At 36.8% G+C, this 27,882-nt stretch overlaps 3 protein-coding genes across 3 annotated transcripts; 1 reads left to right on the forward strand and 2 right to left on the reverse strand.

Annotated features, from left to right (window-relative positions):
• Positions 1–1,818: 1,818 nt before the first annotated feature.
• On the forward strand, positions 1,819–2,401 carry LOC117569143 (protein transport protein Sec61 subunit gamma). The gene is made up of 2 exons (XM_034250172.2): positions 1,819–1,996; positions 2,068–2,401. The coding sequence occupies exons 1-2, from the start codon at positions 1,944–1,946 to the stop codon at positions 2,324–2,326; spliced, it is 312 nt and encodes a 103-aa protein (XP_034106063.1). The 5' UTR covers positions 1,819–1,943; the 3' UTR covers positions 2,327–2,401.
• Positions 2,402–14,606: 12,205 nt separating this feature from the next.
• Positions 14,607–15,386, reverse strand: LOC117568950 (general odorant-binding protein 57c). The gene is made up of 2 exons (XM_034249889.2): positions 15,272–15,386; positions 14,607–15,213 (listed from the first exon to the last, which is right to left on the reverse strand). Exons 1-2 carry the CDS (start codon positions 15,335–15,337, stop codon positions 14,845–14,847), a joined length of 435 nt encoding a protein of 144 aa, XP_034105780.1. The 5' UTR covers positions 15,338–15,386; the 3' UTR covers positions 14,607–14,844.
• Positions 15,387–16,091: 705 nt separating this feature from the next.
• Positions 16,092–16,722, reverse strand: LOC117568920 (general odorant-binding protein 57b-like). The gene is made up of 2 exons (XM_034249830.2): positions 16,648–16,722; positions 16,092–16,586 (listed from the first exon to the last, which is right to left on the reverse strand). The coding sequence occupies exons 1-2, from the start codon at positions 16,711–16,713 to the stop codon at positions 16,101–16,103; spliced, it is 552 nt and encodes a 183-aa protein (XP_034105721.1). The 5' UTR covers positions 16,714–16,722; the 3' UTR covers positions 16,092–16,100.
• Positions 16,723–27,882: the final 11,160 nt, after the last annotated feature.

Genomic DNA, 27,882 nt, shown 5'->3' on the forward strand with positions numbered 1-27,882 from the left:
TATGTGCAATGGTAGCAGCCAACAATTTTTGGGAACACATTTATTGTAATTATGTGCAGAGCCTTTGTCATTTCTCAAAGCTTGAAATGCAATGGCAAAAAGGGCTCAGACGAAGCAACAACTGTCTGCTTAGCCTTGCGCACAGCCTTCCAAAAATGCTGAAATGCTTCTGAATGCGTCGCACAATGCGTATACGTAATAAACAAAACAACTGCAGCTCCAATTGTTGCCACTGTGATTGTGTGCATATCTTCCTCTCCTTTCCTTTCTTTTTCAGTTTCTGTGTGTGTGTGTGAGTGTGTGTGCTCGTGCTTTATTTGAATTTACTGCCATGCAGCCGCACTGTTATGCGTTGGCCAAAGCAATGCAATGGTAACATATACGAGGAGCATGGTGTATGTTATGCCTTTGTCACAGTTACAGTCACAGTCACAGTCAGAGTCACAGTAACGGCCACCCACAAACCCGAGTTGCTCATTCCCAGGGCACACATTGTGCCCAGTGTTTGGCGTTTGCCTCGGTTGAATAATAAATTGTATTTTGCGGCATTTAAAAGCAATTTTTTAACATTTTTCAATCTCAATGGCGACGATGAAACCCCAAGCAAGGCACGCACATTCAACATACATACGTCTGTGAGTGACTGTGTATATGTGTGTGTGTGTGTGTGTGTGTGTTGTACGAATATCTCACGCTGATGAAGCCGATTGAACCGATGCGATGCTGCCACAGCAGCAGCATGCGGCAGCCTGTGTTGCACGCATAACGAATACGAGTGCGAGAACATCGCTGTAGCAATTCCAGCCGCTTTATGCGCCACAGTTTTGTCTAGCAATTTTGCACTGAATTGTCCGGGGAGCCCAAGCGAGTCAGCCAAGGATGTTAAACAGCAGGCAGAACTGGCAACCATTGCTGCTGTTGTTTTTGCTTTTGGTGTTGCAACAGTCGAAACTCTTGCAACATTTTTGGCAATGAAGCTGCCGGCGGTACATGATTCTCTCTCATTCTCTTTGGTTAAGCCTCGAAGTGAAGACAGCAACGATTCGGGCAGTAAAACAAATTGCAGCATTTAAGACCTCTGTCCAACTGTCCTTCCCATCTCCCATTACCCTCTTATCATCACGTCCCCGTCTGACTTGTCCTTGCACTATCTGTGCGTATGCAATGCCAGCAAATTGTTGAAAATCTTGAGGGTGGAAGGCAGTTTTGCATAAAGTTTGATTAAGTGTGTAATCTTGGTACAATCCTCCACCTCCGCCTCCGTCCTTAGTCTCTCCGTCCTCACCTCAAATAATTGTGCATTGTTCGACATGTAGTTGGCAATTGCTTTAGGTTAAGAAAGCTGCAGCAACAACATCGAAATTGTAATTTGTATAATACTTTCGATGAGAAGGGAAGTAGAATTTATGCTTAGAGTCTAATATACTAATGTACAGAACATGAAATGAATGGATTAAAGGTTTAATTTTAGAAAGTGAAGCACCTAACAATAATTGGATTTAATGACTTAATTAAAATAAAACCTTAAAATAAAACAAAAGTGAACTAATATTGGGGAAAATAAATATGATCCGATGAAATGTGATTTGCAATATTCTCTTTATTTTGTTAATGTTTTTCTATGTTTTGTTAAAAACAGAGTAAATTCGATGCACTTTTTTCATTGCAGTTGTCAGCGCTGGGAATGTAGTAAAACACATTTTGTGTATTTGCCGCGTGCAACGGAAAGAGTAAAACTTTTGTAATGAGAAAAGTTAAAAAGAATAAGAACACTAAAAAACGAATACAAAATCTTGACAGATTTGGAGTTGCATCATAACAGACGGGATGGCAGTGTTAATACTGACAAACAAATTCAAGCAGGCATTGCTTTTTGTATCTACATTTAGTAGTGACAGCTCTCAAGTCTATAGCGTTTCAGTCGTAGCTACGGAGAAGTTTCAATGGATCAGCATTTGATACGACGTCGTCGGGCAAGGCGAAAGCACAAATCGGGGTAAGTTTTTTGCACGCTTTACCAGAGTGTATGCGATTTGAGAATATAACTTTCTCTCATCACATTTACAGCTTAAGCAAGTTTATATGGGAGGTGATATTCAACTTTAGATCCCTAAGGAGTTATAGGCGGTTAGCATGTCTTCAGCTAGCATTGTTGATGGTCTTCGTCAAGGATTCAGCGAAAGTGATAAACCGTTGCACGAAACCAGATCGTCAGGAATTTCAACGCACCGCTTTGGCAATCACCTTGGGTTTTCTTATAATGGGCTTTCTTGGTTATACTATAAAACTGCTGCACATGCCTATCACAAATATTATCATGGGGTAACCTGGGGGTCAAAAGATGCAACACAACATGCCAGACGCAAAAATAAAGTTTCACTTCAATTGGCAGCAAACAATGACTTCACATTCTGGCCGAGGGCCAAAACAGGCACGCTACGAATACTCCTCGGTACTATGTCAGCTCTGCTCAGTGCCAAAGCCAAAGCCAAAGCTGAAGCCAAGAGCTGCAGCTTCAGCTCGAAGTGCAATAACAAAGCACAACAACAAGCTGCTAGCTGCAGCTGGCATTGTTGACCTACCACGACATAGACACCACCGACTTCCATTCCATTCCTATTCCTTCCGTTCTTCTCCCTTTCTTTTCGTATTGTTGCCGACCACAATACGAAGCCCATTGCAAAGTGTTGACAAGGAAATTTCGCCGCGCACTTGGTGAAAAACATTTGCAGTTGCCAAACCAACAACTGTCGGATGTGTGTAAATGTAATCAAATCAGCAACTCGGCCAACTCCACACAGCACTTCCAGTTGAAGTAGCCAGCATTGCCAGTTGGCATTACGACTGTCTTCAGGGGCATTGCCAACGGAATTGCTAAGTGAAAGGTCCAGAGATTAGGTGTCACTTGCTGTAGTTTTGTTCGTGTGCATTTTTTTTTAGAGGATTGGCTTTTTCATTTTAAAGATATTTTGTGCTTTGATTGCTATTCCTATAAAGCAGATATATCATCTGAAGAGGCGTTATAATACTTTTAATCCTAATCCTAATCTTTAAAATATTTTAATAAAGAATAAGTATATAAATATACTTTAACAATTTAGTCAATAATATATTTTTTTATTTTTTTTTTCTCAGTACTTTTCCAAATGTAGATAAACATTATTCTGGATTTATTGTACATTTAAAGTTGATATACGTATGAACATTATATAATTTAAATAGCTGTTTCAATACTGATAATTTTTTTTAAATAAGATTTGAAATTTTTTCTTTCATATTTTTATTGTTTTTATTTTTTTTATATTTTAAAAATAAATTTTTTTTTTATATTTTATATTTATTATACTAAAATCGTAATAATAATTTAGTTAAAATTATATAGTTCACTTAGTTTTTATGTGCCATTAATGACATTTTGGTAATCCTAAATTTATTAAAGTTTAAATAATAATATAGTTTATAGAAACAAAAATAAAAATGTAAGTTTTAATAACTCGCTTTCATATTGAATTGAATTAAGAAGTAATGTATTAAACTCGCTTTTTGCATTTCATATTTTCCCCATATTTACTATTTATACCCGTTACCCATAGGGTAGAAGGGTATTATAACTTTGTGCCGGCAGGAAATGTATGTAACAGGTAGAAGGAGGCATCTCCGACCCTATAAAGTATATATATTCTTGATCAGCGTCAACAGCCGAGACGATATAGCCATGTCCGTCTGTCCGTCTGTCCGTCTGTCCGTCCGTCCGTCCGTCCGTATGAACACCTAGATCTCAGAGACTATAAGAGATAGAGCTATAATTTTTTTTCGACAGCATTTCTTATGTTTGCACGCAGATCAAGTTTGTTTCAAATTTTTGCCACGCCCACTTCCGCCCCCGCAAATCAAAAAAATCGAATAACAAGTGTAATTTTAAAGCTAGAGCTACGAAGTTTGTTTCAAATTTTTGCCACGCCCACTTCCGCCCCCGCAAATCAAAAAAATCGAATAACAAGTGTAGTTTTAAAGCTAGAGCTACGAATTTTGGTGTATACAATAACTACTGTAATAGTTATGATTCCTGAAAATTTGGTTGCGATCAGATAAAAATTGTGGAAGTTATTAAGGAAATACTTTTGTATGGGAAAAACGCCTACTTACTAGGGGTCTGAGTTGCTTTGGCCGACAATCTGGCACATTATGCCGTTTATGGTATATTTTGAATGGTGTACTATATCGATATACCAAACATACCATTTGGTATATTTTTTTAGTATTTTTTAGTATTTTCGGTATATTTTGAAAATGATACCGCAATATTTTGCCTTTATTAAAAATGGGTAGCGGGTATCTCACAGTCGAGCACACTCGACTGTAACTTTCTTACTTGTTTTATTTTTAGACTGACTTGAAATTCGATCTTAAAAGCGAATTCAAGGTTTTTCAGCGCTTTTTTGTTTGCTCTAATTCGTTTTTTCTTGGTGAAATTAGTTGGCGGAGCGTGGGTCGCTTATCAGTTCAGAAGCAGCCACAGCAGCAACAGCATCTGGCTTGAATAATAGCACGCGGAGGTCCTTGACGTTGGTACACATTCTATATCCTTTCGCAAGTTGCATGCGCATTGTCGCATGTGTCTCCATTTGCTGCTGTTATGTTTTATTGATGAGTCTCTCAAACCAAAATTGATGATGCCTCGAAACGGGCATCATCGTCTGACGTCTCCTTCTCCCTCGTCTCATTCCCTCTCTCGTCGATGACATCGATGCGATGAGTCAACCGAGCTATTTGATTATTCTTCCTGCTGCTGCTGTTGCTGCTGCTACTGTTGCTGCTGTGGCTGCTGCGGCTGTTGCTGTTCGCCACTGGCGAAATGGCGAAAATTTATTCAAAACTTTTGCAGTTGCTGTTGCTGTTGCCGTCGCCTTATGCTTTAAGGCAATTTTTATGCAACAGGCGACAAAAGCAGCTCAAAAATGCAACTTGGCGCTGAGCGTGTTGTGGCACCACAAAGTACCTGAGCTGCCTGACGTTCACGTTCACGTTCTCGTTCTCGTCTCCGTTCACAAACACAGCATGGCATACATATTCGTAGTCGTAGTTGAAGTCGTAGTCGTAGTCGTGTACATAAGTTTCAGTCCCTGAATGCACTAAAAAGCCCGAGCCACTTTCGAGGTTATGAAGTCACTTAAGCAAAGGCAAAACGTGTCAGCCCCGCGGGCATAGGGCAAAGGGTAAACGAAAAAAGAATGAAGTAAGCCAAGCAACAGAAAGGTAATATAGTAAAAGAGGAAACCCAAAGACAGACTGAAACTTCTCGCTTTATATCTCTCTCTCTCTCTGTCTCTACATTGTTGCTGTGCCGTATTGCGTATGCCGTTTGACAAGCCCAGCCAGCAATTGAGTTACTTATCTTACACTTTTCTAAACCTCGCACCACAGTACAAAACACTTTTTCTGTCCAGTTGTCAGGCATTCTCGAAACTTACTTTACCCTACCAAAGGACATTACAATATTGTGTGTTATGTAGATATGGCTAACGGTCAAAAGATTTGCTGACTCAAACAGACTTTTGTAAGATCTTAAAAAATCGTATAGCTTAAAGGTAATCTTAGAAACTTTTAGCTCTAAATTTATTGAAATACTTTGATATTTTATTGCTTTAAGTTAGAAATTCTTCTATTTAAAATCAATTGTATTTATTTATTGTTCAATTTTAGTAGAGATTTTATCAGAGCGTATTGAATTCGTTGACTTGAAGAAAACGTTTGTGCAATTTTCCAATGCTGAAGTTCTTCTTTTCCTGCGCTTTAATTAAAAGTGAAGTGCGGCCATTAATTTGCAACTACAAATTACACTCAATAAAACATGGCTGGCACACTGATTTTTCGGCATTCTCACACACTCACTCACACACACACACAAGCACACTCAAAATTTGCCATAGCTTGGGTGTGTGTAAGAGTGTATCTGGCTGGCAATCAATTGCACTTTGACTACAATTACTGATTTTCGACACTTCAAAGGATTTTATAAATTGCCATTTGGCCACCCCATAAAGCTGAACCCCAAACCAACACACACACACACACACACCCAGTGCTCCATTCAAAAACTGAGCCCCATTGCCGATGCTGATGTTGCTGCTGTTGCTGTTGCTGCTTCTGCTGCTCCGACTTTGGCAATTTGTTTTGGCCTTTTACTTTGCCAGTTTTCGCACATGTATTTTAGCTCTTGTGTTGCTTTTGCTTTTGCTTTTCCTGGGCAATGCATCCTCTTCCTTTTGTGAAGTAATTTTTTTCCGAGCTCTTTTTTTGTTTCTTGTGTATTTGATTGCGCCTGCCGAGTACAACTTTAATTAAGTCAACGTGCGAATCCTCTGGCAAGTTAAAAGTGTACTCAATGGCAGTGCCGGGGTGTGGCGAGTGGACCAAAAGACGCACACTAACTTACACTCACACTCACACACACACACTCGTAAATTGGCAGTAAATGTAACAGTTGTTGGCTGGCTCTGCCCCGACTGGAGGGCAGTGACATGGCAAAGCTCTTAGTTCACTAAGTGATTTTTGATTTTTGCAACCTACTTTTAAAGCTTTAACTTATTTTTGGTTGCATTTCAAAAGTTCTTAATCAACAACGAAACAGTTTTAATTGCTTTAAGTGTTTAACAATTATGGAAACTATTATTGCCAGTACAGTACGAACGTATCTATAAGTCCTGAGAAGTTTTTTTTTTGTTTGAAAATTTTTTGGTTTTTAAAATTACAAAAATTGCATCATTTGGGAATAAATGTTGAGAGAATCCTGATTGGATTCAGTACAGTAAAATATAATTATAAATGTCACTAGAAATTCAAAATGTATTTTATTTTAAATTGTGAATTAGTACTTAATGGAAAAATTGAAATTTTTTCATAATAAAACAAGGAAAAAAGCTAAAGTTGAATCTGCTTATCTGTCAGATACCCATTTCGTAAAATATACCAAAATAATAGTAAATGATTAAAAATATATCCCATTTTGTGAACTAAGCAACTAAGATAAGACCCAACTGCAGCAGCTGATTTTTCATATACATTTATTTCTTTTAAATCATTTTTTTAATCAATCCTACTGTAACCAAATTTTCAGGAATCGCAAAAGTATTGTTATATAAGTGGAAGTATATTATGAGATCTATTTAAGTCGGTCGGACAGACAGCCAGATGGACATAGCTATCCTATCTTGGTTTTTAACTCTGATCAAGAATATGTATTCATTATGGTATTAAGTTGTGTGTTCCTGCCTACAAAACTAATACAAATAATTCCTTAAATGACAAGTTGATTTTTCTTGAAATTTGCATGTCTGGTAAATACACATAAAATAATAAAATATATATAATGAATAAGGCTAAACAGATGTGTTCCCAATAGTGTTTGTTTCAGTGAATGAATTATCAAAAGGAGATAATTGGAAAAGTCAGAGTTGTACCTTATCTGGTATTTTGTAAATCATATATGAATAATTCTTGTATCCAGCATCCAGTCCATTAATATCCCAATCAGGATCAATGATTTTTGCACTTTAAACCAATAACATGGCGTCCACAGTCAGCTGTCGTTGTCACATCTAACTTAATATGCCTTTTGACAGCTGGGACACGCCAATGCATTGGCCAGTTTGACCAGCCAACCATCCAACCAGCCAACCAACCAGCCAACCGACCAGCCGAGAGGCTGCACATATAATATGGCATGCTCGCATATTTAATAAAAACCAATAAACGTTAAAAGCCTTTCGGGTGGGCAATGGCCATAAGCTACCTGCCAGGCCAGCCAAGCGAGCATGGCACAAAAGTGGGAAATGGGCAGCTTGTAGTTGGCAGTTGGCAGTTGGCAGCAGCAGTTGTCGATTGGGAGACTGAACGCCCGATTAAATGCATTTAAATGTGTTTTCATCATAATTATGCATATGCAAACATGACTCGACCAATTCGCCCAAGCTGCCCCTCTCTCTATCTCTCTCTCTCTCTGTCTCTCGATGGCATCGTTTGGTTTTCCGGGAGCTTAAGTGCTTTAATGGCTTTAATTATGTTGCATGCAATTATTGTCGATGGCTCGCTCGGTGGACTGCTGACTGCTCTGCAAATGCAACGAAAAATTATTTAATTAATAAGTAAAAAGCAAATGGATAAATCCGCAGCCCGTTTGATACATATAGTATGTGTAAAAAAATGGGATCGAACGCAGCGCAGAAGATGTTCATAGTAGCTGGCAGTAGCAGCTGGGCTGTTTTGCTTTTGAGCATAAAATTCAATCGCTAAATTATGCAAATATGCCGCAACTGCGACAATCTGTGATGGCGACCCAATATGCACAACGTTACGTATACGCAACGTGGCCGCCACTGCTACTCTCTGGTTGCTATTGGGTTCCTTGCATAAACAAGTACGTATGCGAGACTCAGTCGCTCTCGTGTCCTTGTCTGTGTGTGCAAAGAGGTCGACGCAGCGCGACATCGAGTTCATCGATGACGATTTTGCTGCAATTCCGTTGCCTAGTTTTTGGCGTTCAGCAGGGTCCACAAAGAGAAAAAAATGAAATGGAAAAACAGACGACACAACTGTCAGAAAGGGGGGAATAGCGTTTGCTATTTTTCCCTTCTTCGCTTTTATATGCCGACGGCCGCCTTTTGCGGCTTTTCTTTATGGCCGCTTGCCACCTTGCCTGTGTGTCGGTTAGTTGCCTGGCAATGGATCGGTGGCATCCGGATCAGGATTGTGGAATGGGTTACAATTTTATTTCGGCGACGTGACAAACGCAATCAGCGTCAGTCACATGTGTAAAAATGTTTTCCGCTTTATGCGTATGCTGTGCGTGCTCTGGTATCTTGCTTTAATGCCATCAGACATCACAAAAGGGAGCCAGAAAGGATTTGCCATGCAAATTTATATATAGCCAGCAGGGATCGCCGCAAATGTGACTTCAACTAGTATATAGACTTACTACTTCCGAGTTCTATTATAGACTCTAGTTGTGACACCCATAAATCTGCAGATAAATAATTTTGATTCTACGAAAAACTTGTTCAAATATTGTTCAATTTATTTTCCATTTAATTTGTAAACTCTTTGGATGTAATATCAAATTCTCAAAATAAATTCATTTTGAATAGAACATCAAATATGTTGAGGATTTTTGCACCAGTGAATCAATGTCCAAGAAATAAACGTGCAGTTTGGTAAATATTCTCGTTATGCACTTGAAAATGTTACAAATTTTATATGTGACTCAATCGAACATTAAAATGCAACCAAATGAAAGTTTGTATGTGTAATATGAGAGCGTTGCATTGGATTATCTGATGTTTGGTGTTGAGTTCTTGGATTGCCTAAAGTGCTGTTGTTGTGAGGGGCTGGGAGGGGGATATGGAAATTCAATTGCTATTGCAAAATATACGTATTTATTAAATTGTCGACTGCAAATTATGTATGCAATTTAAATGAAATTATTCATGTGAGAAGATTTTTCAAATTTACGTACAGCCCGAGCGATCCCAACATGCTTGTGGCCAATTTTCGGCATTTTTGTTTGCCATCTCAACAGCAAAAAGTTGAATTTTAATTAAATCTATGAAATTGCATTGGGCATCTTTTGCGTCGGTCGTAATTTTGCTATTTCGTTATTGTGTTATTTCGTATTTACATTTTGTGTGGCATTTTTACGCGTCAACTTTCTTGTCGGGTCTAACGCCTTTTGTCTTGTTTGCTAGTTTGTATTTCCCACTTTCTCTCTCTCTGTCTTTTTCTCTTCCTGTTTCTCTATATCTATCCTGTGTATTTGTGTATGTGTGTGTTTGTTATGGTTTTTTGGTTTTTTGGATTTTTCATAAATGTTGCACGAAGCGCACTTCCTGTTTCCTGTGGCCGCATTTTGATGATGAAAATAAACGGAAACAAAGATTTTTGGGTGGCCAAGCTCAAAGTTTGAACTTTTGAAGTTGCTTCTGCCAGCTGCGGAATATGACAAAGTTGTGAGCTCTTCCCTCAACAGCGCTTTTGCCAAAAACTCTCAATGCTCTAGTTTAGTCTTGGACTCGATTTCTGATTGTATTATTTATCAAAGCATATTTTTAAATATTCACTGCTCTTTAAGTGAAATCAGCGATCTGTTGAGATGACAAGCTATTCGATTAGATTCAGCAGTTTAAGTTGCATGCAACAGGCTCGATTTCGTCTCCGGTTTGTTCGCTTTGCTTTGTAACGAGAATATGCAAATTTTCACGCCATCTGCTGCATCAGCCAAGACTTACAGGGATAAAGCAATCGGGCCTTAACACCTGGTTGCCAGGCAGGTTGGTAGCATAAACTGCAGGTGACTATGGCATGGATATTGCGTGGCACATTCAATTACCCGCATTTCCATTAACTGTCACCTCAGCACTGCAATTTTTCACACAACTTAAATATTTATAAGGTTTATTAATGCGCATGTGGTGGGTGGCGGGGTATGGGGATGGGAATGGGAATGGGTATGGAGAGTGGGACAAAAAGGAAAACAATTATAATTATTTATTATGGCAAAAAGTGCGACAGTTTCTGCAGTGTCTGCAAGCCTTTGTCTTGCTGCAACTGTCTGTGTTCGTGTGAGTGTGTGTGTGTGTGTGTGTGTGAGGGGGAGTGCGTGAGTGTGTGAGAGTGTGTGCAAATGTTGCCAGTTGTTGCAGAGCGGCAAACGAAAGCGAAACGAAACTGTCGCGGGAATAGCAATAAATCATTTATACAGCAGCCTTGCACTTACGCTGAAAGAGAGGATGAGAGAAAGAGACATTCAGAGAGTGATAGAGAGAGAGAGAGAGTGGGAGAGACTGAGCTGCATTTCTGTGTATAAAGTGGCATAAATCAACTTACACACTAACACCTACACACACACACACTCAGAGACCTGCCTGCAGTCATATGCAGAACTCGCTGTGCGAGTTTTCCCAAAGGAAAACGCAGCAGAAAAACTGCAAACTTACGCGCTTCGCTTCGTCGCCTTGCCATGGCTCATGCCACATGACACTCCGCGCTTTCCCGATGCATCCTTGCTGCCTCGCTTTGTGAGTGCACGTCAGTACCTCGTGTGTCCTTTGATAAGCATCCTTGAGCCACAACAGCAACTGAGCGTGGGAGAAAAGACGCTTTTCGATTCCGTCGCAAAAGTTTTTTCGCGTACCTTAATTTCGCATCTTTTCGTTTTTTCTTTGCGAGACACACAAAGCACTTTATTGGCAGTTCTTGGAGTGTATTGAGCAGTGTAAGTTTCCGTTGAACTTATTTCATGTCTTTGGCGCAGCAGGAAATTGAACTCTAATCGAATAAGGTTACAATTTGTGATTAAATTGTTTATGATTAAATACTGGTCACATTGAGAAAATACTAAATAATTATTTCAATCGTTCGAGCATGGAATTGAGGAGTTACTATTGAGTATTGACTGATATATTTTATTATTTTGTTATGTTCTTATAGTTCATAATAATAGAATATAGGTAATGTAACACATCGGCTGAAAAGTCCTGGGCCCAACATAGAAAACACGTTTTTTTTGGATCAAAATTGGCGTTACTCATTAATTTAATCTTTATCAAGAGCATCGCAACCATTCCAGAGCCGCTGTAACATTTCAATATAAATTTTTTTGAACGATATATTTTTTGCCTCAAAATAGGCTTCAATTTCAGTGATAACCTCTTCATTCCTACGAAATTTTTTACCGGCGAATATTTTTTCAGGACTGCGAACCTCCAGAAGTCTCTGGGAGCCTAATCTGGCGAATACGGTGGATGTGGGAGCAATTCGAAGTTGAATTCATGTAGTTTTGTCACTGTCATTAAATCATGAACACATTCTTGTTGATGGTCAAAAGTGAGCAAACGCGGCAGCCACTTTGAAGAGAGCTTTCTCATAGTCAAATGTTCATTCAATATTAGGCCAACATGTTCTTTTGATATCTTTACGATGTTAGTTAACTCACGCAAATTTAATTTTGATCATTCAAAACGATTTTGTGGATTTTTTTGATGTTTTCTGGTGTGACCACCCCATTTGGCGTCCACTGGGGTCTGCATCATCGGTGTCTCTACGACCACGTTTAAAGTCAGCAAACCAACGTTTAATTGTTGTTTCTGATGGAGAGGAGTCCCCATAACACTATTCAAGCCAAAACTGTGCTTGAGCGGTATTTTTTTCCATCAAGAAGCAGTGTAAGATTAGAACACGAAATTGCTTTTGATCCATTGTTTTGAATATAGCAAAAGTAGTGTCACTCTTAGCTCAATAACTTACAAACTAATGAATAGAATATCATGAAATTTTAGCAGCTGTCTTCTGAAGGATTGTATTAACTGAAAAAAAGGTGACTGCAATAAAACTAGCGCCACCTATGTGTAAGGCCCGGGACTTTTCAGCCCACGTGTTATTTAAAGATCTTATACACTGTCTAGATTGGGCTGCATTACGTTACACTACTGCATGATAGAAATTTCCGTTCAGAAAACCTTTCGCTGCAACCTACCATAAGAAAGGAAATTCGCCAAGACGATCAATTTGACTATTTGTATAGAAATATGATCGTTGCAGAGTAAGCTTGTTTATTATGATGTAACCCTGAAATATGTAAGTAAAGTCAATTGATAATAAGTATAATTTATATATTCTTATACTTTTTAAATGTCATCAGTGTCGCATAATTTATTAAATTGCTAATTTGGTTGATTAGTTTCTATAGCTTTTGATATTCTTCTTCCTTCTGCCTGAGTTGTTTGCTTACCTAACAGCTGTTCGCGTGATGCAGTTTTGGTGTAAACACTTGTATTATAGAATCGCATCATTGAAGCTTCATTGAACTTGGTCTAAATAGGAAATAACGTTATACTTAGTTGCAGTCTATCGAGTAATCGATGGAATGAAACCGATATAATAAAGTGAGTTGATAGAAAATGGATAACGGTTTAAAATGAACAGAAATAATGAGAAGAAATTGAAAATTGAACATCGCAATATATTATTTTATTTAATTAATTTACCTTTGTTATTAAATTAATTTTTATTATTTTATTACTGTTCTGGAGTAGCTAAATTAATTATCCGTTGAACTTTATAAGCTACACAGCACTTAAACAAAGCTATTGTTACGCACTATTCAACACTTGAAATAAGAAAGTTTCGATGAAAGAATGAGGCAATTAAATAATCGATAATAAAGCGCCGATTGTGTGTGATCGACGCTAGTATTGACATAGTGAAACTTATAAAATTGGTAAATATTAAATATAATGAGAAGAAATGAGAATGTCAGCCGTGTACATTTGTATGCATATGTAATTTAAGTATTAAAAACATCTTCTTCAGAAATGGATTATTTTTATTAGATTTTGGAATTGTAATTTTTGTTCGACTCGTTTAACATGCTAATACTTTTCCTACAACATAATTCGCTTAGTTATATTTGCAAGTAATTGGCGTGTAATATTTATAATAAATTCATATATTCTTTGTGTCATGCACGAGATGCAATTATCATTTGCTGTATCTTGATGGCTGCAGGCGATAGGGGGGAGTTTTTTTTAAATGTGTGCTTATTCGACTTCCGTCGATTTACAAAATTATAATTGCTCCATTCCGACAAGCAGCAACCAACAAGCAGCTTCAACCGAAAAAAGAGAAATACAGGCAGTGGCCGTCGCACCTCAGCACCTCAACGGCATGTTTGGAGGCGCTGGCATAGAGGAGTCGTGTCGGGCTTACAATGTGCTTCCGCCTCATTGTTGTTTTGCATGTTGACATGGCACGAGAAACGTGGCAGACGCGACCACGTTACTCATACGTCGCAGTCGCGTTGGCAGCGATTGTTGACAATACAATACAAGCATATTTTTCTTTTTGCCGCTAATGTGGCACGCCTCCTGTTCACTCCACTTCCACTTCTACTCCAGTCCCCTCCTCTCTGCCCCGCTGCACATTACGCACATACCAATACATGTATGCAAAGCGCGTAAAGTTGAAATGACAATCGAAAGCCGGCCCAACAATGGTAGCCAGAGGCAAAACCGGAGCCAGTCAAGTGTGTGGGTGTTGCTGCTGCAGCTGCTGCTTCTGCTTCTGCTGCCGTTGCTGTACGCCTTTTCTTTTCACATAACAAGAGCAACAACAAGCGTTGCAACAATGCAACGTGACAACTTCCGTTGCATTCGCTGTTGGCGTAAAGAAAAAAACAAAGTAAAACTGTAACGGAATTGCATTGTGAAAAGCAAAATGTTTTTTCCTGGCACATGGCAAACAGCAACAAAAACATCAGCAACACCAGCATCAGCAGCAGCAGAATCAGCAGCAACAAAGACAGTTGTATATATTTTGAAGACTGAAGGCCTCCGGGCTGATAGCAGCAATCATCTATTATTATTAATAGTAGAGAGTACACACATGGTTGTGGGGCATTGTATACCTGCATCTAACGGCAGTTCGATAAATGTGCACATTGTTATCGCAAATCAATTAAAGCTGCACGCCAATACAATTAATATGATTCATACGCCCCGTGGTACGCAATGCCATTTCATTTAATTATGCAAATCAGCCAAACGCGGCATGTTTATTAATTAATTGCATTGCACGGTTGTTATTTTTTGACCACGTTTAAATTCGTTTATCTTTAGAAAACGTCAACACCCAGGGCAAAAGTGCATTTAATCATTTAAAGTTGTTATTGTAATTAGATATTGTATTAGAATATTACTATAACTATATAATGATAGGTTTCTTTACGATTTGATATTATTCGTTCGCAATAGAAATTTAGTATTTTCATTTAATACTGATTACCACTCAGTTTACTCAATCAGTTTCGTTGTTAAATGCGTTTAAGTCAATTCTTGTTTGCAAGCAAATCACGAATTTATAGGCATATTCACACATATCCTCCAAGTAATCATTCTCCTCCTTGCATTCAGTAAATGCCACATAATTGTCTTCAGTCAGCTTGCCATGATTTTCCACAAGTTCCACATCCACATAGCCATTGGAGTCGACGACTTCCAGTGCGACAGCCAGACAATGAAGAGCACATTTGTATTTCATTTCTAAATCATCGTCGGCTTCCTCTGAGCTAGTCACGTTCATGAGAGCCACATATTCTTCTCTGCTAATGTTGTTGTCCTCCAAACATTGGTTCACAGCCATATCCAGATCATCGTCAGAAAAGCTCTGATCGAATTAGGCAAGCTATGAATTCATTCAGACGAGACTTTGAAACTAAACTTACATGCACTAGACCTAAAAGCACAGCAAAGATCCCAATGAAAATAATGCTTTTCAAAATCACAGTCATTTTCCAATATTCCGCTTTCGAATCAAAAATATTAACTAATTCTCCCGCTTTAGTAGCATTCTTTATATACCTTTTTGAGCTATTTATTATCATTTATTAATCGACATGCATTTTCGCATTAAAATACAATATAATTTACTTAATCACGGCATTTTACAGTATATAATTGCCCTTCGTAGAATATTTCGATCAGTTAAAATGCTTACAATGTTAGGTAATACAAATGTTTGTCTAATTATTCATCTCGTTTTTCTATATTGATAAATTGACTTACTAATCAGTAGTATTATAGATCTCAATTTTATTGCCTCATTTCAATTAAATTGAAATTATATACCAGCAATATAAAAGGTACATGTATGGTATATTTTTCGTTTATTGTGCTATATCCCTATGGTATTTTTAGAAAGTATATTATTGATTCATTTTATGATAAATATTATACCGATTTGGTACATTTCATTTTAACACATTTATGGTATATTATGGGTCTTTAGTGGTATATTCCTTTGATTTTTCCATTAGCTTTTTTTGTGGTATATCATATACTGATTTTGCTATATTTCAGTATATCTCTAACCACGTGTATGGTATATTCTTGGCTTATTTAGGTATATTCTCGGTTCTTTTGATGGTATTTTGACATATTTTTGCTATATTTCAGTATCTTCAACCCCATTATGGTATATTCTTGGCATATTTTGATATATAACAAATATTTATTTTATTATTTATATTTGTATATCAATTGTGCTTTATTTAATTAATTGGGTATATTTATTTGCAATACATTCAATATATTGTTGGCATTATTAACAGTTTCATGAGTCTCTTCCGTCTGATACTCATAGTCATCAGCTGGCAATTCGAATAACGACTCCTCGTTGTATTCATAATCAACCACGGGATGATTTGCCAAATAGGCGCATATAACCAGCTTGAAGCTATAGGAGCACTGCTCACTAGGCGCATCTTTCATGCAATTGGTGATGGATTCAGCAGCCTCAGTTGTGGCATTCATTAGCTTCAGGTCCATTCGACCCTGTTGATTCAACCATTTTATCGGTTGCTTTTGCAATTGGCAGTCAATGTTGCACTTGAATTTCGCCTCGACTTTACCTTTAAGCAAGTTTTCCTTGTTGCCGAACGATTCAAATGCTTCGTACTCAGCATGGGTGATGTTATTGCTTTGAAGACAGTGCTCAAAATCTTCAAAGCTCTCTTCAAAGAAATCGAAAGGATGCCGACACTGCAATGAAACTTTATCATTATATTTCAATCTAGGAATTGTAGACTTCACACATATTTACCTCAACCAAAGCTAGAAACCCGCAAAGCAGCAGCACTGAATAGAGACTTGTCTGTTGTTTACTCATTTTCTTAGAACTGAATAGTTGCTCAGCTATTCAATTTCTTTTTATAGTTGCTACAATTAGAGCGACTAACTGAAACCAGTTTTTTGCTGCATTTACTATTTGTAGCTTGATTACAGTATTCACACCTCGTATTTCTTTTATTATTCATTTTTTTTTTGAGTTACTTCTACTTAAAGGCGTATTTACAGTTGTCTTCTTCGTTGTCGCTCAATGATTTGCATTCCGTGACATCATCAAGCTATTCTGGAATTTTAGTATATTGTAATTGAAAATTCTTTATGATTCTATATATAAAAATTCTATATTGGTAGTGTGCAAAGTAATTGTATGTTACCTTTACTTTGCCTGATTCGGTATTGTTTAATTAGAAAATATTTTAAAACTCTTCGTCGGTAATATACTGTTCAATTAATGCATTTTCATGAATTTTGAGTAACACTAAAATTTATATTTAAATGCACTGACTTTTCCACAAGCGAATGAACACTAGATAAAGATTAGGGCAAAAAAAAAAAAAAAAAACAAATAATAACAAAAGAACATTGTGTAGAAGTAAGTTTGGCTAATATTGAGTGCTGTATAATTGACTCTTTGCTTAATATCTAAATTGTATATTTCAATATAACATAGTATTGGGGTACATAATTTCTACATAAGCAGAGAGCAGACAAATACGAAAAATTAATGATTTACGATTTAGTTCAAGAGCGCGACAAGCCCTGTACTTGCGTGTTTAAATATTATTATTTGAGTAGGTATGAGTTCACTTGGTCATCCAATATCTAGAATTATCACAATTTTATTTTTTTGTGAAGCTCGCATTGTTTATGCGAAATGCAATTAATTACATTAGAATAATAAACAATAATAATTTTGCATTAGAATAATAAACAGCAATAATTTTAATTAACTGAAGGGTTGAAGCAAATATATACTCTACTTCATTGTGTACGTTTTATTAAAGTTGAAATTTCCCTGTAACTTGGATGCAGAAAGAAAACCTGATACAAAACCAACGAAAGCCATAGAAGAAAAGGGCGCACCGAAAATTCACGTAAATTTCATTTTATACGCAGTGAAATTCGCATAACATTTCCTGTCAACATATTTTGCCACACTTTGCTGCAAAAATGAAGCGACAATGCAGCAGCACCAGCAAGACCATTATGCCACACACAGTCACACACACACACTCGCTCACACACACAGCGACAAATTGGTCTGACAGCATCGGATGGGGCATTTCTAACTAGGAGTATGCGATGCGACCTCAACACCAGTTTCCCAACACCAATACTAATAAAAGCGCGAACAGAATCAGCAGCAACAACAACAACAACAACAGAAACAGCAGCAACAGCAACATCAACAACACGAATACTAACACCGCAGCCGAAACTCGCTACAACAAATGAAAATTCCAAGAATATTCGCATTCGCAGTGAGTTTTGGCTTTTGCGGCTGCCAGTCGCTGTTTACTTGGCTTCCTCGGTTATTTACGGCCTGCAAATTTTTTGCTCTCCTATTTGCTTTCCCATTTTTTGCCCCATTCTTTTTTTTGTTTTTTTTTTTTTTTGTTATTTTTGGTTTCATTGTTTGTTTCTGGCTTTTTGCCAAAAGGGAAATATGTGTTGTGAAAATTGCACATTTTTATAGCCATCGCTAGGTGCTAAACTACTTCCATGCACTGTGGTCCAATCATCTCCTGCCCATCGTCATCCTCATCCTCATACTCATCCTGATGCTGGGCTGCTTAATTGCGGCACAGTTTTTCCCATCAATTTTTGATTTATAATGAAAATTACAGAGTTCTCTTAGCCCCCGCCCTTTAATTGGCCACACACATCGCATTTTGTGTAATTTGATTATGGTCCTTCGTTTTGGCCATGCCACTCGCTAATTAGGCCTATGAAACGCCGACGCGAATGGCTCGTTTGGCTCGTTGCATAATTTATTTTTCATATGCAATAACGTCGTGCAATTGCCAAATGTTTTGCTGGCTTTTTCAAACAAAATAAACAAAGTTGTATTAGCGATGAAAGCTGATTTTAAAATGCTCTACAATTTGTGTTATAAGTTTATTTAAGAAGAGAGGTTAGACAAATATAAATTCACATTTGTGAATAATAATTTAATGATTTATGATTTATGATTTGTAAAGTTTATTTTGAATAATGTGATTATATTCTTCTTATAATCTAACATATTCATGTATATTCTTAAAATACCTTAAACGATGCAGAGTATATTCGAAATATTTATGATAACGCGATGCATAAAATTTGATTGGCCAAATATAAATAAATTCCAAATTTAAATGGGCAAATGATGCCCAGCTTAAATATAGATATAGATATATATTGTACATGAACTAGTATATGAATTTGTTATTGAAATTAAATTGTATTAATTGTTGATTGAAATATTCATTGTCGTTTCTAACAATCCATAACATGTAAAACTGTATTCAAAACTGTTGAAAATCAATATAAATATATATTTTCATAACAAACTTAAAGTAAATTTAAATTACAGTCCAAATTAAAATACAGTTTGTTTTACGAGAAAGTTGAAGGGGGAATTTCTATAAATAAACAATGAAAGTTCAAGCAGATACCTGTTAAAACGTACATTACATACTAGAAACTCATAATTCATAGACTCTATATCGTTGTACTATATATTATATATATATGTATGTACTCGCTCGTATGTAATATAGAGTTTCTTGGGGAACTGGGGAAACTTTTCGAAGTCAGTTGTCGCTGAAGGTTAAGCAACAACACAAACAATGTGGCCTCTTGACAGCTTCTGCCATTTATTAAACATGTCAGTGAGGACAGCATTTGGAGTCGGAGTTGGAGCAGCTTGTCGCTTGGGTGCCACCTATGCGATTTTGTACTCTATCCCAGGACTACAAAACTTGCTATGAGCTTCTGCTGCTGCTCTTGCTGCTGAATAAAAGTAATGTGTAAAACTTTGGATGCTTTGCGTAATAAAAATAAATAGCACGCGGCTTGCGCATGCATGGCACGTATTTTGCATGCACTTTGATGCCACACCCCCACAGTTCAACCGCCCACCGCTCACGCCCATAAAATATATATGCATACATTGTTGGCACGTGCATGCACACAAAGGAATTTCCAAAGACATTCGGGATATGCGTAAGGACTGCAGCTGCAGCAGCCAAGCGTGTAATGCATCCTGCAGCAAAACGAATGTTAGCCGAGAGATGCGAGAGAAGCCAGATAAGAGCTTGTCTCTTGTCTGTTCTCGGGCTGTGGCACAATGAAACTAATTAATTGTTAAAATGTCGAAACCAATGTCGTTGCTTTGTGACAGTGGCCAGACTCAATCACTTGGCTGCCTTTAAGTGGCAATTAGTGTTGTGCCAAGTTCATTGAAATAGCTCTTAAAGTGCATGCAACTAGTATCGTTGCAACATTGTCTTGGCTCGTCAAAACAAACAGTTGGCATCTCAACACTCTTAACCATGGCATTTTCTCGATGCTGCCAGCAATTTCACTCAGCATTGACTAAGGCATCTTCTAGCTCGTAATTGCAAAATTTTAATTAAATGTTAAGTGTTTCTGCTTCTTTAAGCGGTCATAACTGTAAATGGGCACGTGGCAGGGCTTTAAGTTCTGTCTGTCCGTCTGTCAAGTGGGATCTGGGCTGGTCAGTCGCTGCAATGCGGAACTTTCTCATTCCGAACCTCGAACCCTAAGACCACTATGTCCGGGTTAGACTCTGGTCATTTTTAACTTTCTGTACGATTTGCACGCCTCGCTGCATTTTGAGACAATTTTTCTACACTTTACATCGACTTTTATGGGAGCACACAAATTTCTGATGCAGTTTGTTGCAACTCAAATTAATATCAATTAAATGAATATCTAAAGAATATCTAAAAAAATTATTGGTTGCAACTGCTAAAAGCAATACAAATTGGCCAATCGAATTCAAGTCTGTCGCCTCAAAAATGTGACAAAATTTATTCAAAGAAAATTGATTCAGTAAATTTATTAGACCTTGCAATCCTAAGTAAAATATATTTATAATGTGATAATTTAATTTCAATTTTTTCAAATGTATTTCAATAAATAAGCAGTTACTAAAAAAATTTGTGGATTTCATAATATATTCAACGCATCTATGTATGTAAAATATATTTAATAAAATCTTCAAACTTATCAATTAATATTAAATTTATGCTCTTTGTATTTAAATCATAGTGATATTTAAATTTTATTTGAATACAAAATTTATTAGATGCAATGCTTAGTTAAACAACATTAAATATACATCGAGTTCAAGTAAAAAATAAGTAATTCTAGCAAAATCCATAAACTGATTTATTCATAGTAAATTTATACTGTTAAAAGGTATTCACAAACTGTTTAGAATATATTAATATTTTAATTTTATTTCAATAACAAGTTACTAAGAAATTTATTAGACAATGCAAAGCGGAGCTAAAGACAATTAATATACATCGTATCAAGTTCGAAATAAATATATTAAAAAAAGTCTATAAAGTGATTTATTAATAAGACATTTTTGGTATTAAAAGTCGTCATATAATAGATACATATTTCTTAAAGTTTATTTAAATGTTGTTTTCTTAAATAGTAACTAAGAAATTTTCTTAAAACATTTGCTATTAATTATGTTATAAGCTTCTCTTTGATACTCTAGAGTATGCGAGCTTCAGTTAGATTTTATTTATGATCCTATTTTATTTTGGCTTGCAACTATAAAGCTTAAAGTTTGAGCCATGCGCTGGTGTGTGAATAGTTTTGTTTTTCGTTTTTTTTTGCTTCTCTCTTTTAGTGAGTTTTTTCGATGTTGTTGTTTTAGAATGTGTTAGGAGGAGAGGCAAGGATAGGGACAGGGACAGGGACTGGGACTGGGCCGTTAACTAAAAATAAACCGAGTGTTAAACGTGGCTTACACGTTGGTAATTTTTATTGCCAGCGTGTTCCGTCAGCCGTGAATAATCGCATTAGTTGCGAAATTAAAAATTACAAAATAGAATAGATAAATCCGCCCACGGCTCGCCGGAGGTAAGCCTTTTGTTACCCAAAAGGCAAAACTATTAACTGCCTGAGCTGCTTTTTTCGGGCGCCCAGTTTCACATAATTTATATTAAAAAGTATTACCCATCTTTCACTATGAGATTGTCTGTGTGTAAGTGTGTGTGTGTGTGTGTGTCCAGTCTTCTATTTGTAAAGATTTACTGCTAATTGAATTACTAAGAAGGGTCCTGGACGTGGAAATTAGTTAAGCTGATTTCTAAACTTAATGTGCTGGAAGTCAACTGACTGGAAGCCAGTTGGGTAAGCCAGTTTTACATGGAAGTAAGGTGGTGATGGAATTGTGAAGGTGCGCCATCTGATGGGTATATTTTAAGTTGGGTTAATTTGATATGCCCATCTGAGATTTATAAGGATTTCGTTTGCTTTGTTTGTTGTTTGTTGTTGGTTGTAGGTTGACCCTTCAGCCTCAAAATTGCATAAATTACACAAAAGATTAAAGAGGCTTTCGCTCAGCAAATAGTCGGTGAGAGAAAGAGACAAGCACAAGTGAGAAATAGTGAAAATAATTTGAAAATTTTCTGGTTGTTAAACAAATGCTTTATTTGAATACTTTTGCATTGTTTTGAACGCAGTAATTTCTTGCTTCTTTTCTTTACACAAATAATTGCATCCTTCAACACTTTGTGCTCTATATTTGCTTTGCCTACTTTCGGGCTGAGAATTAAATGCAGTTCGCCTCATTCTCGCCGGAAGCTGGAGCCGGGTTACATTATTGAATTTCTGCGAGCCATCTTTATATCTTTTATGCATTTCTCACTTTGACTGGCAAATGCAACAGACAGATGCCTGTGATGGGCGATGGGCGATGGGCGATGGACATTGTGCCACGTCTAACTCCTGGCCATCGATTGTTCGCCTGCTTCAAGAGATGCAGCTGTTGGCCAAGTAAGAAAGAGAGAGAGAGAGAGAGGGAGAGAGTGAAATGGAGAATGTCGTGCGAATTTAAATCAAATCTTCAGGCATGAAGCGACTGCTCAAATGAAATCAATTTCTTTTGTGCGACATTTGAAAGGTTTCAAATGATTTTCAATTGTTGTTGTTGCCTGTTGCTGGTTGCCTGTTGCCTTGGCCAAGGCGATGACAATCTTTCGAAGTTGCTCGACTATTGACTGGACTCCATATGAGCTTCATAATCCGATTTCGGTGTTAAATGATTTTCCATGTATTGTGTTGCCAAGTGACTTTATTGTTCGGCTTTTGGCTTTGTGTGTGAAAGAGTGTGGATTTCACCTTTAACCCCGCCACTGTGAGTTCAATAGACATTGTTATACAACTTGTTTAGATGCAGGCATGTGTGCAAGTCCTTTAAATTCTTGTACTTAACCCTTTTGCACTGCACTTGCGACTGTTGCGCTCCCTCCTGTTGCGACTCATTACTTGAGTGCTCAAATGAGCGTCTGTTGCTGTTGCCACCGATCTCTGCACCCTGTTAATGTTACCTTTTGTGGCAATCTTGAGTGCGCACTACAGTTTTTAGCTAAAACAACAACAGGCCAAAGTTGTCGCCTGCCTCGACATCATCATCATCATCATCATCATCATCCCCAACATCACCATCGCCATCGCCATCGCCATCATCATCGTCTGCTTGTTCACTTGCATCGCAGCAGGTGCAGCAGGATTCTGCCTCGTTTTGTTTGTTGCAAAGTGCACGCCAAGCGTCATTGATGCTGACGTCGACGTCGCTGTCGCCGTTGACGTTGTCTGAGCCTGCGTCTACGTCTCCTTGTGTTCGTCGGCATCTCCTTCATTGCTATAGTAGTCGTCAAGCTGCCACTTGTCACATGGCAACAGTTTAGTTTTCTAACCACTTGCTGCCATGTGACACACACTCACACACATGCACACACACACACTTGAGTGTGAGTGGGCCTCAAGTTGCACTTTTACATACAGCAACGGAAATCAACGCTGCGCAAAAAGTGCCCCAGTCGCCGGGCAAATGAATAGAAAACAGAAAACAGCAACTATAAAGAAGAGAAGCCTGAGAATCGGTCGAGTCGACGCTTATGTAGTTAAGTTGTTGACGTCCACAAAGGAGGCTAAGCAACAGGGCATGCAGGACTAGCAAAGAGTTTAGTATTTCAATCCACAAAATCAGGCATTCATATTTTTATAATAAAAAAGATTTTTCTTTATTTTTTTCAGTTTTCATCTAATAAAAGTAAATTAAGAAATGGCCTTTGTTGTCCTTAAGACATTCATACTAATAAGTTTAATAAATTCAAGAAATTTAAAAAATAAGTTTCGTGATATTTTCAGCAAGAAAACTTTCGCAGATCCTCACCAAAAGAAGTCTACTTAAAGGAAGAAAAATTGCTAAGCTAAAATTAAAGTGTGTGCGATATTTTTACCTCTACTTAAAAATCGGAGGTGCAAACAAAGGCAATAAATAACTCATTTCGTGCATTGCTCTTACTTCGCTCTTTCCTACTTTATTTCACTCTTTTTCAGTTTCTCATTCTACTACAAACGACCAAACAAAATTTTAAGTGGATGTCGTATAATTTTTCACAGAAGAGTGTTAATATCAAAAGACAAAGATCAAGTGTTCTCTAAGAGAACGGACCAATGAAAGGCAGTTTTCCTATAAAAAATAGAGCACGGATCCAAAATAATTTGAAAAAAATTAATCATAAGTCATAGTTTTAAAAAAAATAAAAATAAATTATTTAATTTTATATTGCTTTATTTTATTTTCATCTAATTTTATTTAATTAAATTACATATTATTCACAATTTTAAGAATAGAATACAACAAAATTCTTCAATTCCATATTTTCTTATTTAATTTTTATTTAATTTAATTTAATTTTATTTTATTTTTGTGTTATTTTATTTTTATTTCATATATTTTTATTATTTTTAATTATATATATGTTTATTTAATTACTTAGCAATAATATGATTGATTAAATCCAGAAGAAAAATTCCAATTATTTGAAATTAAAAATTCATTTGTTGTAGACATATCAAAATAAAAGTGGCACCTACTTTCTACAGGGTATAGACCTATAGCAAACGCACTTGCTTTTGTTGTTGTTAAGTTGTTTGGCTTTTTTAGCAATTGTATGTCAAAAGGTCATTGGTTGGGCAAACGACTTTAGAGCAGATACTGAACAGTGGACCGAAGGGATCTTGCTTTGGAAGCTTAGTACATTTTAAAGTAGACAAACCACAAGCTCTTCAAAAATTGGCACACTTTTTGTGTATGCCAAAGGCGGCTTCAATTAGGTTTGCTTAGCCTGTTCCATGACTTTGTCATGGACTTCGACTTGCGTCAAATCCCCCTCCCCCCAGAAATGTGCCCTTTACCTAGTCTCCTCGCATCTAGCATATTTATGCACCCCTGCTCTAGTTCCATTTGCCGCTTGGTTTTTTTTTTTGGTAGATGTTCATTTTATTTTTGGCTCAGCTTGCATTTGTATGCATTGCAAATATTTTTGTTGTTCATGTTGCTAGAGTTGTTGTTGTAGTTGTTGTTGCTGTTATTCTGTTCTGGCAACAGCTGCGCTCAAAAATTGTGGAAGTAATTTAGTAAAATGTTAAAAAAATATAAGAAAATAAGCAACAAATTGCAAAACATTTTTGGTCACTTTGTTTTCCGCACGCTTCGACACAGCTTTTAGCTTCAGTTTTCATTTTATTTTGTTAGTAAACATTTTGTTGTTATTCTGCTTTGGGATTGCTTCGGATGTCGAATAATGCTTTAAAGCATATCCTTGGTTTTTGGTTAGCTTTTGGGCATTAGCACTTAAACGTTGAATGCTCGCTTCAATCGAAAGCCAAGAAAACTTAAGTGAATGTCTACAAAAGTTGCAACGCTTGTTAAGGGATTTATTTTTGTCTAATAGGTATTTTTCATAAATTTAAAATACATAAAAGGTTTGGAATAATGTGTGTAGAAGGAAGCAGAGTGAATTTTAATTGTAGTATCACAATATTTTTCAGCATCAAGCTATAAAAATTTTCCTTTATTTAAAAAAAAACTGAATTTAGATAAAAGTGGAAAGAATTAAATAACCATTTATTATTGGTGCACATTTATATTTTGCTATGCACAAGACTTTGTTGTGTAGCTTATGCAATCAAATACGACGAGAAGGGATAAAAGAGTAGCGCCTTTTTAAAATTGATTTAAGTTTCATTCTAAAATAGGTTTTCAAATATTGAATTGCAGTTGGAAAGGGAAGGCATTTTCCATAATTTAATAACAAATGCGTTTACTATATTTTCAATATACTATTTTGGATTAACTACATATATATGTTTTTTTTTTTAAAGAAATTGCTTGGTAATTATTACGAATTGAAATTATATTTATAGTTATTTATTATTTAATAATTAATGTGCAAATGTTCTTTGTTGAAGTCGTTTTTCAGTTTTTGCTAAAAGTATTCACACTATTTTATTTGATAAACTCAATAAATGCATTTAAATATATTTATGTAATATTACCATTTACGTAATTATCTTTATTTAATATCTTTCTCGATATAGTTTAAAATATGTTAAATTTATTTATGTAGCTATCAATGTCTTGAATAAGCATTGTTTGGTTAAACCAACCTAACTATCCTTTGAACTATTGATTCATTTACATATGTTCATCTATATTGCTACAACTATTTTTGAATCATTATTCGAAGTCCATGCTTTATAATATAGTTTGCATTAAAGTTGAAAATTAGGCATCAATTTTGTAATTGCGAATTATATGAATTAAAATTTATTTGGATAGTTATCCCTGAATTAGCAATGTTTTAGTCAGATAGCTACTAGACTAGACTATCGCTTCATTCACACATCTCTAAGCTGCCGAAGCGTGTTTGTATCTTAAAGGAAATCGTTTCATTTCGACCCCTCAAAGTTCTTGTGTGTGTGTGTGTGTGTTGTTGCTGCTGTTGTGTCACAATGTTTGTGTACATGTGTGCATTGTTGCATAAGTTGTAAAAATAACCTGCCGTTTGCCATGGCGCACACATGGCAAATATTTAGTTTCGATACGCTGCCTTTGGGCTAAACTCATTTAAATGCAAATTTTTAGCCAAGAAGCTTCAAGACTTCCCCCAGTCAATATGTGAATTTGAGGAAGTAGTTGCTGTGTGGAACGGAACGGAGCAGAGAGTAAAGCTGGGCAAATTACTTGCAGCAAGTGCAGCAAAATTTAATAACTGCAACCAAGTATTTAGCCACAACATGGATGGCTAAGCGATTACAGCTTCCCTCTGGCAGATTCTCTGTGTGTGTGTGTGTGTGTGTAAGAGAATGAAGCTGCAGCTGCAGCACTTTGTGAAATTATGCATAAATACTTGATGAAAAATTGGCGAATGTTGACCCCAAACTTCAATTTGAAAGAGCTGCTCGTCCGGCTCAGCAAGTGGGCTACTGAGCCTTGCCTTTGGCATCAAGTGTGAAAAGAATTTTAAATGTGTGCAATTACTCAAAAGGTTCCCACATACACACACACACGCTTACTTTTATCCTGACTCACACACACACATTCACTTGCCTCCATATGCACCTTTTTGCTGAGCTCAGATTTATGTGCCTTGTGTGTGTGTGTTTTTTTTTTTTGCTTTTGTGTTTTTGCGTATGTGGGCTAAAGTTTTGACCGGGCCAAGAGCTAACAGTTGACAGAGCAGCAACCAGATCCTGAATCCTTTGCCCACTAGCAGCTTTTCAAGCTAATGTCCTCAATCCGTTGGCACTTGCAGCAGCAGTATCACAACCACCAACAACAACAACAACAACAACACAAACACCAGCATTTATTCTCCTTATTTTTGCTCCTGTTGTTGTTGTTGTTGTTGTCGTCTGCTGTTTCATGACAAATGCTTTTGTTTACCCCAACATAATTCTTTTGTGATTGATGCCCTTCCTTCTTGTCCCTTCCATTGCCTCAATGATTTTTTTAACAGCATAGCTGAGCACTGCATATAGTGTAGAGAGAAGAAGGACTATATATTTTTGTCGCCGCCTCGCTCCATGACATTTGTAATAATTCTGTCCAGTCTGGATGCTTCGTTGGTCAGTTGTCTCTCGCTTCTGTCAACGCGGCCTCTGC

Source organism: Drosophila albomicans, chromosome 3 (genome assembly GCF_009650485.2).
Source record: "Drosophila albomicans strain 15112-1751.03 chromosome 3, ASM965048v2, whole genome shotgun sequence".
Lineage (NCBI taxonomy): Eukaryota > Metazoa > Arthropoda > Insecta > Diptera > Drosophilidae > Drosophila > Drosophila albomicans.

What these genes read in the sequence shown, in the direction of transcription:
- LOC117569143 (XM_034250172.2), top strand. Translation starts at nt 1,944, where the DNA reads ATGGATCAGCATTTGATACGACGTCGTCGGGCAAGGCGAAAGCACAAA. An exon ending in AGGCGAAAGCACAAATCGGG is followed by an intron (nt 1,997 to 2,067) that starts GTAAGTTTTTTG and finishes TCACATTTACAG; the next exon opens with CTTAAGCAAGTTTATATGGG.
- LOC117568950 (XM_034249889.2), bottom strand. Translation starts at nt 15,337, where the DNA reads ATGACTGTGATTTTGAAAAGCATTATTTTCATTGGGATCTTTGCTGTG. An exon ending in TGCTTTTAGGTCTAGTGCAT is followed by an intron (nt 15,214 to 15,271) that starts GTAAGTTTAGTT and finishes TAATTCGATCAG; the next exon opens with AGCTTTTCTGACGATGATCT.
- LOC117568920 (XM_034249830.2), bottom strand. Translation starts at nt 16,713, where the DNA reads ATGAGTAAACAACAGACAAGTCTCTATTCAGTGCTGCTGCTTTGCGGG. An exon ending in GGTTTCTAGCTTTGGTTGAG is followed by an intron (nt 16,587 to 16,647) that starts GTAAATATGTGT and finishes GTTTCATTGCAG; the next exon opens with TGTCGGCATCCTTTCGATTT.